The following is a 17,559-nucleotide window of genomic DNA, read 5'->3' on the forward strand; positions in this document are numbered from 1 at the left end:
AATAAATGGACACTAAAATTACTTTAAGAAAGTTTTACATCATTTAGTTGGTAAGGACATTTACACATACAGCACAATTTACTGTTAAACATTCTATAACTGGCTTCACATAAAGATGAAAATAGATAATACAAAATGATCTGACATTTTCAGTTAAGTTGGAATTAAGACTCTAGGCAACCCACTCCAGTACTCTTGCCTGGAGAATCTCATGGACAGAGGAGCCTGGTGGGCTGCAGTCCATGGGGTCGCAAAGAGTCAGACACAACTGAGTGACTTCACTTTCACTTTTCACTTTCGTGCACTGGAGAAGGAAATGGCAACCCACTCCAGTATTCTTGCCTGGAGAATCCCAGGGACGGAGGAGCCTGGTGGGCTGCCGTCTATGGGGTCTCACAGAGTCGGACATGACTGACGCGACTTAGCAGTTTTATTGTAGTCAACATCAATTTTACATATTGTTGCAGATTGTTGTGCTATGCCCTTTAAAATGGGAATTTCTTTCTTGGGGTGAAATTCCATTTGGATATGTGTTCTTGCTTTGTACAAACCACTAAAATCTGAGGGACACAGCAACATCAAAGACATAAACAGTAACTGCACAATATTATCTGCTGGATTAAGCTAATACAAGTGGACAGTATTCTTCAAGTTGCAATATCTAATAAAGCACTATATGAAATGAACAAGGTGAAACATCGTAAGAATGAATATACTCTGCAACCAGTACATATAGCATCACTTCTTTAATTCATAAATCTGCCTCAGGCATCTGCACAATAAATTAGCAAGATCTCAATTTGCTTGAGGCATCACCAGCTCATAATGCCCCACTTGGCCTTCCTGTTTGAGCTGGTCGAGTAAGTCCTCCTTCCGTCTTTTTCTTCCTACCACCAGGTATCTGTCGTGGCCCACCCCATGAGACTTACTCTTAAGACCATACTTCTGGGCGATCTGATGTATTTGCTTCCGCTCATCATTAGTCAGCTCTGTAGAGAAAGTTAAATCCGTGTGGCTCTCGGAGCGGGCATAGTTTCTGATGATCTGTTCAATATCTCTCTTGGCAATTTTATTTACCCTCTCTACATCAAGACCAAGCCCTTCCCGCTTATGCTGCTCTTTGACAGAGATTGGCTCCCGAATGCCCTCACCAGATTTACCTAAACCACCACCCGTCCAACCCATCTTTCTCAGCAGCTGATTTCCAATGTTATCTTCTTTGATTTGCTGTTTATAAGCCTCCTCTGCTGAGCGGCCCTGAATTTCATTTCTGGAAATCACATCTTCAATAGCTCCTTTCTTCAAATTGTTAATGACAGTCGGTTGGGTCTTTTTGAGGGTTTTCACAGCTTCCCCCGCAGCTTCATATTTGACAGTTTTCTTCACTCCAACTGCTTCTGCAATTACTTCACTCTCAAGAATCACCTTGCATTTCCATCGGAGGCCTGTCATTCTTTCATAGACGTATTCAACTGTCATTCGGTTAAACTGAGCTGTGTCATTCAGCGTGCACACAGGATTGGAAGAATTCTCATAAACTACAAGATCCTTTATGTCTTTCTTCTTTCCAGATCCCCTGGGTGAAGAGCCTGTTTGGCACTGTGAACTTTTGACAGATGGATAAGTGGGCTGTGTTTTTTGAAGGATTTTCAAAGCCTCATCAGCAGCTGCATGTTTACTTGTTTTTTTGGTTCCATAACCTTCAGCTAAGCAGTGATCTTGCAAAAATACTCGACAACGCCATGTACGATTTGGCATCATCTCATATTTGTATTCTACAGACATTTTGTTGTATGAGGCAGAATTGTTAAGGATACCAATTGCATCGTTTGCATTTTCTGTAAGGATAAAATTGGTCCAGTGTTTGGCGGAAGCATTAAAAATCGGCTGCCCAGAAGCATCTTTAGCCAGCACCACCAGCTCTTCTGGTGGTTTCAGAGCTGGAGGAAAGTCATATGAAGGCATGCCAATCTGACATACCACAAGGTCCTCTCCAATTGTGTGCTTGAATTTCCTTCGGATAACCCTAACTTCAATACGTTTCTGCAAGAGTTTTACAGCTAGCTCAGTAGCTCGATCCCTGGACCCATTCTTGCTGCCAGCATAGCCTGTAGTTAAGTAGATGTTCTGGCATCTAACTTCACAGGCATAACCATCTGTTAGAAGTTTTTTATTTTTGGGGATGTCAGCAGGAGGGATTTCTTTTAAAGGAGCGTATATATATTCAGGATTTGTCTTACATGCCTGAATACAACGAGTTAACATATAGGTGTAATTAATTTTATCAGATCCAGATGTCATCTCTGGATTAGAAAGGTTCTTCCAGATAGTTGCTGTTAATTTTTCAATAAAATACTGCTTCTCAGCTACCACTGACTCAGGAAATGTTTGTGATGGTGAAGGCTCAGGAGGTGACTGAGAGTCTGCCTGCTGTGATGTGCTGCTGGGGGCAGGGTTCCCACTGTCAAAATACATGTTGGCTGTGACAGGCTTGTCTTTTGTGAAAATAAATCCTGATGAATCACAATACTGAGAGTTCCCATCTTGTATACTGAAAGAGTCTTGAGTATAATCTTGGTAGATGTCTCTTGGCATGTTGGCAAAATGTGTTTGTTCATTTCTCTCTTTTGTTTGAGGGCCATAAGGATCTTCCTGTCTTTCATCTTTTGAACTACTAGCTACAAAATGTACAGGCTCAAAACGAGGTCTCACATGGAATTTGGAACCGGCTTGCTTTTTAGGAGGATTTTGACCTATAGAATGAGTGAAATTTACAATTCATTAAAAAGGGATATTTCAAAAGAACCAAGCAGGAAAACAGTACCAACCAATTTTTTTTTTTTTTTTTTTGCAAGCTGAACTGCTGGTAAAAGTTATGTCCCATCACAAAAACTTCAGGTCATTTAGGTGAAGGGACCCAAATATCAATGTAAGATTCCAACATAAGGAGAGATGCTCCCTGTCCTTCCACGTGTAAGGGAGGAGACTTGACAGAAAATATGCCATTGACTCAACTATGCAGGTCACCACCATGCACGACGGGTAGATGCTTCTGCATCTAATGAGTTAAAGCACAGGTGAAGTGTACTGAGTAAGAGGATGTTCCACTATGATCTCATACCACCTGTGCTGAAAAGCTCCCTTCTTAAGGACTGCAAATGGAACAGATGGCTCTAATGCAACAGAGATGATGACCAGAGGCGTTTACAAAGCCTCTCTTTTGTATCAGAAGTGACCGACTCTGTGATGATGCTTTACATAGTTGCGACTAAAAAAAAAATAAAAAATATTTGTCAAAAGATCCCAAAGATTTTCAAATTCAAAATTTTAGTTTGCTTTATTTTATTTCTACAACAAACTTCAGCTGGAAACTAATGATTTACAGAGGATATCAAATTTAAAGCTATGGAAGAACTCTGCCGAGGCTATACCAGACACTAGAGGTTTCTCCCTATAACACTGTTTAGTAGAAAATTGGTCTACCACAGACCCATCCAGGAGGATTTAGTTACTTAGATGCTTAAGGGAGGTTCCATGGCATGGAAGCATTATCCTTCAAGGACAGCATTATAGCATGAATTCAGTATTCTTAGCTTTCAGTTCTATTTAGCATCCTCAAAAAAAATGTACAAACTGAAAGTTAAAACTTTTACAGTGTGTAAGATCTGATGTTACCAATGTTATTTAAAATCATATACCACACTCATATCTTTAAAAAAGAAGCCACACTGTTTCTTTAAATCCCACCTTCCAGAAACAGTATACTCACCATCACATGTTGAGAGGTGACGTTTTTGACCTTTGGAGGCCTTGGACAGCATCAGATCATATGAAGGCATCTCCCCAATATCAATACCTTCAGCCATTTGGAGAATTTTTTCCATCAAGCGTGGGCTGTACCTATTTAAATGAATATAATCTACAGTTAAAACAGACAAGAATGCAGTTTTTGAAAAGGTTTCTAGATGACCCATCTTATAATTGCTCCCACAGGACTTTACTAACAGAATGTCTTGGCTATAAAACTGAAGAATCTGCCCTAAAATAGTTATGTATCAAAATGAGCAATTATGTTACTGTCATTAGAAGACATACAAACACAAATATTAAGAAATTTAGGTGAAGACCATATCTTTAATTGGAATTAAAAGTACCCATATAAACTCGCAATTTATTTTTCTCTACATATATACATTTATGATGTATATCATGTATACATATATACATATGGTATATATCATGTATACATATATGATAATGATAATGTAAAAGTACTCAGAATGTTAATAAGAGATGGATTGTTAACATCCAAATTGTGGTTTCTATCATTTCCCACCAAATGGAATCACAGTCCTGAAAGAAGTGGCTGGATCCAAGTCTGGGCCAAGAAATGTAGAATCTGAGAGATATTTTCATGCCTGGAAACAAGGACGCTGTCAAAGACCTCAGGGGTTGTTGTCAAACGGACTCAGAAGTGAGCCAACCTGAATATCAAGAATAACCACAGTGGATTGAAACACATCAAGCACGTTAAAAATCCATTAGCTCACAGTAATACTTACAAACTCATTATTGGTCACCTTTGGAGGACGGTGGGGAATCAAGTCATTATTCCCCAAACAAGTAACATTAAAAGAAGAAAGCAAGCATTTATCCAGCATTTCCCTGTACAAATTGTACCTCAGAAAAAACTAAAGAGTTGATGAAGAAAATCTCCTTTACAGAAGCATTCCAGCTAATAATTGAAGGAATGATAGATTCCTACCATTTTGCAACCCATAATACAACAATAAATGATCATCAATGGCCACTAAGTTTAGCAAGGAGAGATAAGAATGCCTTCCTAAATGAACAATGCAAAGAAATAGAGGAAAACAATAAGATGGGAGAGACAGAGATCTTTTCAAGAAAATTAGAGATACCAAGGGAACATTTCATGCAAAGATAGGCTCAATAAAGGACAGAAATGGTATGGACCTAACAGAAGCAGAAGATACTAAGAATAGGCGGCAAGAATACATAGAAGAACTATACAGAAAAAAGATCTTAATGGTCCAGATAACCACAATGGTGTGATCACTCATTTAGAGCCAGACATCCTGGAGTGAAAAGTCAAGTGGGCCTCAGAAGCATCACTATGAACAAAGCTAGCGGAGGTGATGGAATTCCAGTTGAGCTACTTCAAATCCTAAAAGATGATGCTGTGAAAGTGCTGCAACTCAATATGCCAGCAAATTTGGAAAACTCAGCAGTGGCTACAGGACTGGAAAAGGTCAGTTTTCATTCCAATCCCAAAGAAAGGCAATACCAAAAAATGCTCAAACTACTGCACAATTGCACTCATCTCACATGCTAGCAAAGTAATACTCAAAATTCTCCAAGCTAGGCTTCAACAGTATGAGAACTTCCAGATGTTCAAGCTGGATTTAGAAAAGGCAGAGGAACCAGAGATTAAATTGTCAATATCTGTTGGATCACAGAATAATAATTCCAGAAAAACATCTACTTCTGCTTCATTGACTACACTAAAGCCTTTGACTGTGTGGATCACAACAAACTGTGGAAAATTCTTAAAGTGATGGGGATACCAGACCACCTTACCTGCCTCCTGCAAAACCTGTACACAGGTCAAAAAGCAACAATGGATTGGTTCAAAACTGGTAAAGGAGTAGGTCAAAGCTGTATACTGTCAGCCTGCTTATTTAACTTATATGCCAAGTACATCATGTGAAACGCCAGGCTGGATGAAGCATGAGGTGGAATCAAGATTACTGGGAGAAATATCAATAACCTCAGATATGCAGATGACACCACCCTTATGGCAGAAAGTGAAGAAGAACTAAAGAGCCTCTGATGAAGGTGAAAGAGGAGAATGAAAAAGCTGGCTTAAAACTCAACATTCAAAAAATGAAGATCATGGCATCCAATCCCATCACTTCATGGCAAACTATGGGGAAACAGTGACAGATTTTATTTTCTTGGGCTCCAAAATCACTGCAGATGGTAACTGCAGCCATGAAATTAAAAGACACTTGCTCCTTGGAAGAAAAGCTATGACCAACATAGACAGCATATTAAAAAGCAGAGACATTACTTTGCCGACAAAGGTCTGTCTAGTCAAAGCTATGCTTTTGCCAGTAGTCATGTATGGATGTGAGAGTTGGACCATAAAGAAGGCTGAGCACCAGAGAATTGATGCTTTTGAATTGTGGTGTTGGAAAAGACTCTTGAGAGGCCCTTGGACTAAAAGGAGATCCAACCAGTCAATCCTAAAGGAAATCAATCCTGAATATTCATTGGAAGGACTGTTGCTGAAGCTGAAACTCCAATACTTTGGCCACCTGATGCGAAAAGCTGACTCACTGGAAAATCTTTCCTGATGCTGGGAAAGATTGAAGGCAGGTCACAGGAGAAGGGGATGACAGAGGATGAGATGGTTGGATGGCATCACTGACTCAATGGACATGAGTTTGAACAAGCTCCAGGAGATGGTGAAGGACAGAGAAGCCTGGCATGCTGCAGTTAATGGGGTCACAAAGAGTCAGACACAACTGAGCAACTGAACAACAATAAAAGCTTATCAGGTGAAAAGCTGATGGGGAAGAACCTAGAAACAGACCCACACAGACATGTTCAACTGTTGATAAAACTAAAAGCAATCCAATGGTGGCAGGACAGTCTTTTTATCAAATGGTGCTGGACAAAGTAGGCATCCAACCTAAACAAACCACCTCAACCTAAACCTCACATCATATACAAAAGTTAACTCAAAATGCATCATAAACTTAAATGTGAAACTAAAAAGTTTTTACAAAAAATACGGAAGAAAATCTTCAAGATCTCCAGCTAGGCAAAGAATTCTTATACTTAACACCAAAAGTATGATCCATAAAAGAAAAAGTTAATAAAATTGACTTCATTAAACTTAAAAAATTTTGCTCTCAAAAGATCCTGTGAAGAGGATGAAAAGACAAGCTACAGAGAGCAAGAAAATATTTACAAACCATATACTTGACAAAAGACTAGTATCTAGTATAAAGACCTCAAGACCTCTCAAATTCAACAGTAAAATATATACATATATATAATGTGTATATATGAACAAAAGATATGAATAGAACATTTCACCAGAGAGGATATACAGATTGCAAATAAGCAGATAAAAAGAAATGTTCAACATCATCAGCTACCAAGGAAATGCAACTTAAACCACAATGAGATATTATTCCGTATCTATCAGAGTGGCTAAAGTGAAAAATGGTGACAACACCAAATGCTGACAAGGATGCAGAAAAACTGGATCACTTGTACACTACTTGTGGGAATATAAAATGATATGGCCACTCTGGAACACAACTTGAAAGTTTTTTATAAAATTAAACATGCAATCACCTCATGACCTTGCAACTGTACTTTGGGGCATTTATCTCAGAGAAATAAAAGCATATGTGCACACAAACAACTGTACATGGATGTTCATAACAGTTTTATTTGTAACAGCCCCAAACTACAACCAGCCCAGATGTCTTTACCACACACCATGGAACACTGCTCAGCAAAAAAATGAATAAACTATTGATACACGCAGTATTGGGTATGAGTGGGAGGGAAATGGATGTGGTTGTAAAAGGGCAATGTGAGGGATCCTTGTGGTACTGGAACTGTTCAATATCTTGATGATGGTAGTGGACATGCAAACCTACACCTGTGATAAACTGTATAGAATCACACACACAAGTATTAGTAAAACTGGAGGAATCTGTGTAGACTGCAGATTGTAACAATGTCATTATCCTGATTATGATATATTAACTCTGTAAACCGTTGTCATTGCGGGAATTGGGTAAAGAGCACAGGGTATCATATTATTTCCTACAATTACAGGTGAATCAATAATTATGTCAGTAAAATTTTCAACTGAAAAAAGTTGTTGGAGAACTTTATCATCTTAATCTCTCTAAAAATGGGACAATCAGACATGTGTCCCTGATGTGATATGACAGGGCAAAGATCTAAAAAGTGTTCTTGACCACCAAATAATTGCACCCAAACCTAATCAAGCCCCTAACTCCTAGAAACATGTTAAGCACCACCACAAGAATACAGCCAGCCAAATCCATCATGAAGGAAACATTATGTGACAGTCCATTTCTTCATCAAATAAACAGCATGAAAATAAAAGGAGAGGGAATGGTTAAAGGCGACAGATCAGTCAGATATGTGTGGACCGTGGGTCAAACAAACCATTCTGCGACAAATGGAGAAAACATTATTGGATCATTTTGAGAAATTATCATTAATTTTTCTGAGTATGAATAATGGTATTATGACTCTATTTTTAAAAATTATCTGGTACAGATACATACTAAAATATTTGCAAGAGAAATGATGGTAAGGTTTTCTTTAATATATTCTGGACTACCTCACACAAAATACGAGGGGCAAGACGAAATGAGAAGGGTAGCATGACAGACTGTTGACAATTGCTGAAGTTGAATGACGCATGCATGAGTGTCCACTAACCTCTTCTACTTTTTGCGTTAGATTTTCCTTACTAAAAAGCTTTAAGACATACAATACAATATTGTAAAGTAATTAGCCTCCAATTAAAGTAAATAAATTTATATTAAAAAAATAAAAAGGACTCCTTATGAAGTACATTTGCCCTTGATAGAATATCAATTTCCTGCAGAGAAAACTATGGGCTCAAGTGAAGTTTTGGTTATCATGGTATCTACTCACTCTTCTCACCTTCAGAGCCTTTCTAAGCCTAAGACCAAAAAAGACTTCTGGTGGTATGTGAGAAGAAAGTTCTTCTTTGGGCAGGGGCAGGGGCAGGGGGCATGCTGTGCAGCTTGCGGGATCTTAGTTCCCCAACCAGGGACCACTGGACCACCAGGGAATTCCCCAAGAAAGTTCTGAAAATGAGAAACTAGCACTCCTCTACATGAGTAGGCTCTGAACTTCAAAGAGGATAACATTTTCCATTTTCAACACAATAGGTCCCGCACCCATCAGATGTCTTTCCTTGCCAAAGAGAGAGGTGACATGGTGGCCGTCTCTGAAAGATGACCTGGAAGCTAGCCCAGTTGTAACCCACACTTCCCACTGATAACTGCTGCTGCTAACACCAGTATTTAAATGCTGTAATTTTATTTTTATTTAGTCTTATCTAAACATCAAAAAGCATAGCCTAAAATGCCATACATTATATATATCACTTTCATTAAGATTTGGGAGTGGGGACTTCTCTGGTGGTAGATAAGATCCTCCTGCCAATGCAGGGAACACAGGTTTGATCCCTAGCCGGGAAGTCCCTACACGCCATGGAACAACTAAGCCGGTGCGCCACAACTACTGAGCTCACATGCTGCAAGTATAGAAGCCCGCGTGCCCTAGAGCCTGTGCTCCGCAACAAGAGAAGCCACCACAATGAGAAGCCCACACACCACAACCAGAGAGTAGCCCCTGCTGGGCGCAGCTAGAATAAGCCAGCACACAGCAACAAAGACCCAGTGCAGCCACAAATAAAATAATTTTAAAAAAGATTTGTGAGTACAATTTCTAAGGTATGAGATGAAAACAAAAGATTATGAAAATGAGATAAAGTCTACAAATCTTAAACTGGTGTTGCCAATTTTGCTACCAAAACTGGTACTACAACCAAACCACTCACCTTGAATTCCAATTAAAATTCTCCAGATCTTATAGACTGATTCCAAACATGGTATCCAAGTGTAATGGCATGTATGCCATTCAGTGTGCATGAATGATGCATTTGGGGCCCACTCCATTCACAGTTTCTCTCTGGTTTCTTCCAGCATTAGTAATGATTATAAATACTTACTGTTCCCTATTCATTACATTTGCCACAAAATTTAACATCACCCATAGGCTATAAAAATAAACCTTTGTGTTGGTTGCCAATATAGTCATCTTCTCAGCCCTTTATTAGGAAGTCATAATACTGAAGAATCCCAACCAGCTGGAACAGTAATGGAACAGACTGTGTAGTGCCTGCTGCTGCTGCTAAGTCACTTTAGCCGTGTCCGACTCGGTGCGACCCCATAGACAGCAGCCCAGCAGGCTCCCCCGTCCCTGGGATTCTCCAGGCAAGAACACTGGAGAGGGTTGCCATTTCCTTCTCCAATGCATGAAAGTGAAAAGTGAAAGTGAAGTCGCTCAGTCATGTCCGACCCTCTGCAACCCCATGGACTGCAGCCTACCCAGCTCCTCCGTCCATGGGATTTTCCAGGCAAGAGTACTGGAGTGGGGTGCCGTTGCCTTCTCCGGTGTAGTACCTAACACTTGACTATTCAAAGAACAAATACTAATCTTTACATTAATCTTTAATTAATCTTTACTATGAAGACCACTAGGATTTCAGTCCTATTTCAAAAAATTCTCCAAAGAGTACCTACCCAGGGATAAAGAAGTGGTTCCACAAATCTGAAATAAGCCAAGGCAGTAAATAGAGCTTTCATCACTCAGTTTTCCATAGTGCATTTTTTTTTAGTGGATTTAAAAAGTAACACCTTTACTCCAGAAATTTTAGAGAATCCATCAAGAAAACGCCTACAAACCCAACCGCTGATAATTTCATTAACATTTGGGGGTTTACTTTTTATTCCTTTTTCTATGCTTCCCATAACACCTTCTCCCCACCCCTGCAAAAAAAAAAATCACTATCAGATCATCTATGTTGATTTGTAATCTGCTGGGGTTTTGATGTTTTTGTTAATTTATTATGTCATAAGCTTTTTCTCCATGTCATTAGCACATGACTTTTAATGGCTATACAGTATTTTATCTCATGGAGGGATCATGATGTAAAGTACCATTAAGGCAAGTCCAACAAAGTAATTTTAAGATGTATGCATACTATGCATTTACAACCCATTTGGTTGTAAATGCTTAAAAAAGAAAACCAAAAAGCCCCAGCTGGTCTTTAAGGTTTTCCAAGGTTATCATGTATTAAGCTTTTTGGAAATCACAACTGTGCCACCATACCTAGCATACAAAAAGATGATTTCTAATGGACAAAGACATCTGACTTCATGAATCTCACTTTCTTGAAAAAAGACACGTGCTTATAGGTGTGCATTTATGATATACAATGGCACCTGAAATTTAATAAATATTCAGTAATAGATGCTTTATTTCAAATTAAAAAAAATTATTAAACTGCTCTACTAGGTCCAAATTTAAAACGTGAGGTTTGAAAACTAAGCAAAGGTTAGGATTTCCAAGAATAAAATTATTTATGCAAACCTATTCAAAAGACTCCTACATAGTGAATAACATACAACTAAGATTACTGATACAGCTTTTAAAAGCTCCCACTCATATTTCATCAGCTGGTGACTGATGCACTCTACCTACTATGTGCAAAGTTAGTTTCACAACATGAGCCCAGTCAGCATCTTCCTTCCAAACGTCAGTCTCACATCAACAAGAAGAGACAAATAATCAAGGTGGCAAACTGGATTCATTTTAGGATATATTTTCTCTATTGATTAATATCTCACCAAAAGTCAATAGATCAGGATTCTGTTTCTTTCTCTTTTTTTTGGATTCTGTTTCTAATACTACTGATGAGGAATGATTGGAAAGCTGAATGCTCCAGTTAACCAAACATTCTGCTTTATTAAACATACACACACTATCAACAATTTTAAGTAAAAACTGCACAGGTCCCTTGGCATTCATATGAACAATTATGTCTGTGCTGTAGCTGAGGTTGATAAGACTGCACTAAATTTTCATTAGCCACAAGATATGTTAGAAATGGCCTACAGAAAAAAAAAATCTTGACACGTTGTTTATTTTTATGAAACAGACAAGAAAAGGTGAAGAGAAATAATTTCGGCTATTTGGGCTTCCCAATTGCCTAGACTGAGGGAAAAAAATGATCAAAAAGCAGATCAGAAAACATTGTTTTATTTATCCTATAAGACAACGGTTCTCATAGTGTAGTCCCTGGATGTGCATCATCCATTCCCTGGGAACTTGTTAGAAACAGAAATTCTAGGGTCCCACATCCATTACCTGGGAACTTGTTAGAAACAGAAATTCTGGGGTCCCATCTCACAGAAACCCTGGCAGTAGAACCCAGCAATCTGTGTTTTAAGAAGCCTAAGATTTTGATGCTGCTTAAGTCTGAGAAACATGTCAGAAGATGGTCAAGAAGATATTAAAACTTGTTCCCTGAGAATAGCCACTATCACCAAAAGGGATTGAAACATGATTTGCTCCCCTGCTCATGTGAGCTCCTCCTGGCTTAGTCTTATGATCAAGGATTTTTAAAAGCTATCCCTGACCTAGGAGTTCTTTCAGTCCCAGCTAAATTAGAACACAGAAAGTCCTGCAAGTGGGAAACAAAATGCAAAGAGTTCTCTTCTGGCTACTGCTTATAATCTGTTCTAAAAGTCAGGGAATGGGCCTTCAACGACAAACTAATGATTTCAGTTTAGAGTGGGCTGTGTCACCATGCATTCTGCAGTCCCCCTGGGAGAAAAGAAGAGTCTTCTGTCACAGAAAAATAGACCAGAAAACAAGAGCTCTGCCAACACTGACGTTAACAAGTACTGGAATACAGATTTTACTCACCTGAAGATGACAGCTGACATAAAGCCTGCCTCAAGTGGAAGATTACACTTGGTCCCTAGCTTCCAAGATTCTTTATTGCCCCTTCCCTTTCTCCTGTATCTAAGTTAACAGATAGAATGTAAACATTACTCTTCAGTTAAGCTATTGGGTAACATTATAGCAACTCTTGTAAGTTTGTTTCTTAAAGGATTCAGATTTCCCATGGCTTCTGTGATATTAAGGACATCTAAGATTATAGGATAAAGGTACCATTCCAATTGCCAGAACAATATTGTTAAGTGCAAGTCAGTTAGATTTATCTGACTTGATTAATTACTGAGGCTTTCCCAGTCATAACCAGTTCCTCCAGTGAAATAGTCATTATCTCTGGAGGCAGAAAGTACACTAATCTAGAAAAGACAGAAAAAATATCTTTGTGTTATGGAAGCAAAACAAGTATCACACTGGATGCTATCTATGTTCAATAATTAAGCATTAACCACAGACAGTCTTATTTATCTGTATCTGTTACAATCATTCCCGGAACTGAACTGGTTGAATTTGATCTGATCATTTTCCATAATTTCTCATCCTTCCTAAAAAATTTGCCCTGAAGCAAGTGTCAAAAAAAACCAAACCTCTCAAGTCTATCAAAGGAATGATTAGTCTAGTATAGGGCCGATTTGAAGGTTCTGAAGGACAGTGGTCCAAGTAGTCTGTTTTAAAAAAATGCGTTGGAACCATACTGCAGTCTCCATTGAATGCAAAGAGCTTTCAAAGAGGCCTGTTCAGAACAGGCACTAGGTTCTAAGAAAGGGGAGCGGGGCGCGGCGGGGGCGGGGGGGGGGGCGGCGACAAACACACACCTAAAACCTCACTCAGAGGCCAAATGTTAATCCTACTGATCACATTTAAGGTGAAATGAGGGCAATCCGCTTTTACAGTAGATATAACCATTTCTTTGTTTGCGTTCAGACACATTATGCGCAAATCTACAAGCAAGGCGGACCCTGCGGTTGAGAGACCTCATACAAACCGCCTCCCCAAGAGAAAACAGTAAAACCCAGCTAGGCGGCTATTTAATCTAACGAGAATGGAAAGAGAGGACGCTCCAGAGACTAGGATTAGAACCGCAGAGCCCCTCTCCTCTCCCCCCATAGACCCCGGAACCCCGACTGTCGAATATTCTCTGCGGATACCGCATCCCTGGAAGGTCCTACGCAGGTCCGAGGTTCTGCTATTCGTCATTTCCCACGCCCTCCAAAACACCATCACAATGACCACCTCTCGGCAGTCCTCTCCCAGGCGCTGCTTCATCTCCATCCCTGGTCCTGGAGAGGCCTCTCCCGCGATCCCCGCACCTTTCTAGCTGTTATGTCATCTGCAGCTACCTCGTTCAGCCAACCGCCCCCCCCCCCGCCCGCCCCGGGCCAACAGTGGAGTCCTCCAGCACCTCCAAATCTCCAGTCTCTAAGCACTCATCCATACTCGCCCCCTCCTTCCCTATCCCGACCCTCTTCACTGATCCCCACCCCACCCGGGTCCCCAGCCCGACCCTCACACCTTACTCACCTGCAGCCCAAGAAAACGTGGTTGGTCCAGGCAGCGGAGAGCGCGAGGAGCTGGTCTAGGGCAGCCCCGGGATAACTGTGCAGGTGCCGACAGATGAAGCTGCGCCGCAGAGCCCACTGCCAGTCACTTTCGTGGCTATAGCGCCACTGCTCCAGCACTGGCTCGGGCGGGGGGCGGCGGGAGGGGCGGCGGCGGCGGCGGCGGGAGGGGGGGTAGCGGCGGCGGCGACAGGAAGTCGCCCCCCAACAGCAGACGTCCGCCAGCCATCTTCTCCGCCCCCAAGCAGGGACCCCAGGGATGAAGTCGACTCCCGATCAGGAGCAAGCGGGAACGGGGGTTTGGTGGGAGGAACCGGGTGAGGAGGGGCGCGCGGGGGGCGCGAAGACCAACTCTCAGGGGTACTGGAGTGTGTACGTGAGGGGCGACCGTTTAAAAGGGAAAGGCGACCACGAGCTCCTGTCCCGGCAACCCGGGTACACGCCCGCTGCACTCCTGCAACTCGTGGAGGAGCACGAGGGCACCCGGCAGAGTCACACGCGCGCCGGGGAAACCGAGCCAGGCCCAGCGCTCCGCACCTCCGGCGATCCTCAGATTCACGCACTGCGCTGGAAAAGAAAAAAAAAAAAAAAAAAGACACCTGCACGCTCTGCTCCCCCTTCTCTGAGTTCTAGTCTACCTACCCGCGTGCCGCCCTGAGGTTGTGAGACCAGTGCGCGTGCGCCACGGCTGTTCCCTAACTTCAAAATCCCGTCGCTGAGTCTCGCGCGACGTACGTTTTCTTCCCCTCTTATGACGACTAGGGGGCTTTTGACGTACTGTGATCACAAGCGTGGGGCGGGGCTCCGGGAAGGGGATTTTTGAAAGATTTTTCTGAGGTTTGGGAACATGGTTCCGTTAACTCCCTAGAAGGCTCTCTCAGGTGACTGTTGGCACGTCGCCTGACGCTTTCCCCTGGGTTTCTGACAGTGGGAGGGACTTGGGTTTGAAATGGATATCAAACTTTTTTTTTTTTCCTTAATGTAAGCTCTCCGAGGCACCCTTTCTTCAGAGGATAGCTTGAAAAGCTATCTGTGCGTCGTGCACCATTAGCTTTGTTTTATTGTGAAGTAATAGTACAAACAAAATACTTAAGAAAAAAATCATCCAAACCCACTTATCGTCCATACTCTATCCCAACTGCTGACAAATACAAGCATCGTGTTCACACAGTTCTGATCACGGTTTCAAATAATCCTGTATTAACTATCAATTTAAAATGTGCAGAATATTACAAAATACAAAAGGGGCCCCCAAACTAAAAGGTGCACAGCACCAAATGGCTCACTCTGTAGGCAAACGTTTTCACTAGACCTGTGGTCTCCTCCAGCCCCTCAATCACTGTCTGCCCGTCTGTGCTATGGAAGTAGTTAATGAGTGTCAGCGGAAATTTATATATCTATTTTATATAAGGTTGGGATTGGTATCTTTCATGTAAACAATTTTATGTATTTATTAATTTGGCTGCACTGGGTCTTCCTTGGGGCATCCAGGCTATGTCTAATTGTGGTATCTTAGTTCGAGGACTAGGAATCAAACCGGACTTCGCTGCATTGGAATGCAGATTCTTAATCACTGGACCACCAGGAATTTACACAGCACTTACTGTGTGCTCAGTATAGTCAATACAAAGGGAAAAGAAACTGGGTTTTCTCTGTTGTCCTGGAACTAATTATCGCGTTGGTAGGGAGAAATAGTCCTGCCTAGAACTCAGTGTTCCATAGCAGGACGACAGTTGGATGAAGTGACTTTTACCCATTGTCCCCTTTTAACTGTTTTAGGATGTATTTATCTTTTTTTTTTTGCAAAATAATTAATTTTTCAATAAAGATACCAGATTTAATATGAACTGATAAGATGTTTAATGACTTTTGTTCTAAGGTCACCTTATTGAGCGATACATCATGAAATCAATAGTTGTACATCTAGGAAATTTACCAATGGAGCTCTCTTCCACTGGTGTGTATATTTTAATCTGTCTCATGTGGGGATCTCTTCCATTTTGGTGATTGGCTAGAATGGCAATCTGTATCATGAATGTACGAATTGGCTTCTTATGATTATCAGTTAAGGGAACGTGAATCCAGCCACTTGGTTTCACCAATTCAAGTTGCCGAATTTCTTGAAGGTTGTGAAAATTATTTCCTACTCTGACTGAGATCTTGCTTGGAGTGTAGCTTTCATCAGATTTGTAATCCGCATAAATACATGTCTTCACTGTTGTTTTTCTTCTGAATTGTATGTTCACTAAATGAGGCTGGGATCCATCTGATTGCCAGTAAGTTTCTAGATTGTCATCTTGTAATTGATCCACTCCAAATCCTGGTTTACAAGACGAGAGTTACCAAACAGCTTGTGACCCAATTTCCCGTACTGTTCCAGTCCTTTCCAACTGCTTAGGGTCAGCACCAGGAGGTGTCTTGTTTGGTGTGGTCATTTTAAAAATATTAGCTTGCGGACTCCACTTGCTGCCACTCAGTTTTTCTGGATCCGCCGCAGCTCTGCGCCACTCCCCAGGATATATTTATCATTATGTGACATATTTATATGTAGGGCTGTTTTGGACTGACAAGAGCAGAAGATCACAGCATTTTTCACTTTAATAATGATTTATTTTCATGCCTGTCTCTCCCATTACATAGGGAGTGCTGTTTTTGACTCTGTGGTAGGTACTCATGTTTATTGAAGTAATGACAGTCTTTGAACCATGAAATCAAAGAACTTGATACTAGAAAGGAAGCTTTGAGATCATAAATTCCAATCATTATTGTATGAGAAAAATAAGGTTGGAGAGGTAGAGTGATAACTGAAGTCTGTAGAGGTGGCTTCTGGCAAAGCTGCGATCAGAATCTAGGTCACCTTACTTCTCATCCAGTGCTCCCCACTCATTTGCCATTATATTACCCTGTTGTTGTTGTTTTTTTATTCTTCACAGTATGTACCACCTTTTGAACTTCAAAAAAATGTTTGACTCCTCCTCACCCCCTGTGACAGTGCCATGAGAGCAAGGAACTCATCTGTCTTGCTTTTAGCACCTACATTTGGCTCCTGTAGGAACTCCATATATATTTGTTAAATTAAATGAATGATTGAATGAATGAAGGCTCTTCCTGTTGTCTCAAATTTGTGAAACTCATTTTCTTAGGGCCTACATTTTAAGCTGATTTTAAGATTAATTTCCACCTAAGCTGCCAACTTTTATCAGTATCAGCATTACAATCAATACACATCTTTCTTAGAAAAGGAATTGAGAAAAGAAAAATGCCTTCCTCTCAGATTGGATGAAAATTCTTCCATCATATAGGAACAAATAATTCCAACCTGACTTTTGAATTTGGATTACAGAGTGAAAGGCGATGAAAT

General features: G+C 40.8%; 1 protein-coding gene and 1 pseudogene across 2 annotated transcripts; both read right to left on the bottom strand.

The window, feature by feature from the left end:
• Nucleotides 1–324: 324 nt before the first annotated feature.
• On the bottom strand, nucleotides 325–14,474 carry NKRF (NFKB repressing factor). Of its 2 annotated transcripts, XM_018044740.1 has the most exons (3): nucleotides 14,161–14,474; nucleotides 3,770–3,900; nucleotides 425–2,753 (listed from the first exon to the last, which is right to left on the bottom strand). In XM_018044740.1, the coding sequence occupies exons 2-3, from the start codon at nucleotides 3,882–3,884 to the stop codon at nucleotides 796–798; spliced, it is 2,073 nt and encodes a 690-aa protein (XP_017900229.1). In that variant the 5' UTR covers nucleotides 3,885–3,900; nucleotides 14,161–14,474; the 3' UTR covers nucleotides 425–795. The 2 variants fall into 2 exon arrangements, with proteins under 2 accessions (XP_017900230.1, XP_017900229.1); XM_018044741.1 differs by lacking the exon at nucleotides 14,161–14,474 and having other exon boundaries at nucleotides 325–3,268; nucleotides 3,770–3,848.
• Nucleotides 14,475–16,050: 1,576 nt separating this feature from the next.
• On the bottom strand, nucleotides 16,051–16,650 carry LOC102174728 (annotated as a pseudogene).
• Nucleotides 16,651–17,559: the final 909 nt, after the last annotated feature.

Source organism: Capra hircus, unplaced genomic scaffold (assembly GCF_001704415.2).
Source record: "Capra hircus breed San Clemente unplaced genomic scaffold, ASM170441v1, whole genome shotgun sequence".
Lineage (NCBI taxonomy): Eukaryota > Metazoa > Chordata > Mammalia > Artiodactyla > Bovidae > Capra > Capra hircus.

Coding starts and splice junctions, on each gene's coding strand:
- NKRF (XM_018044740.1), bottom strand. CDS start 3,884: ATGGAAAAAATTCTCCAAATGGCTGAAGGTATTGATATTGGGGAGATG. Junction 2,754..3,769: donor TCACCTCTCAACATGTGATG/GTGAGTATACTG, acceptor CTCATTCTATAG/GTCAAAATCCTCCTAAAAAG.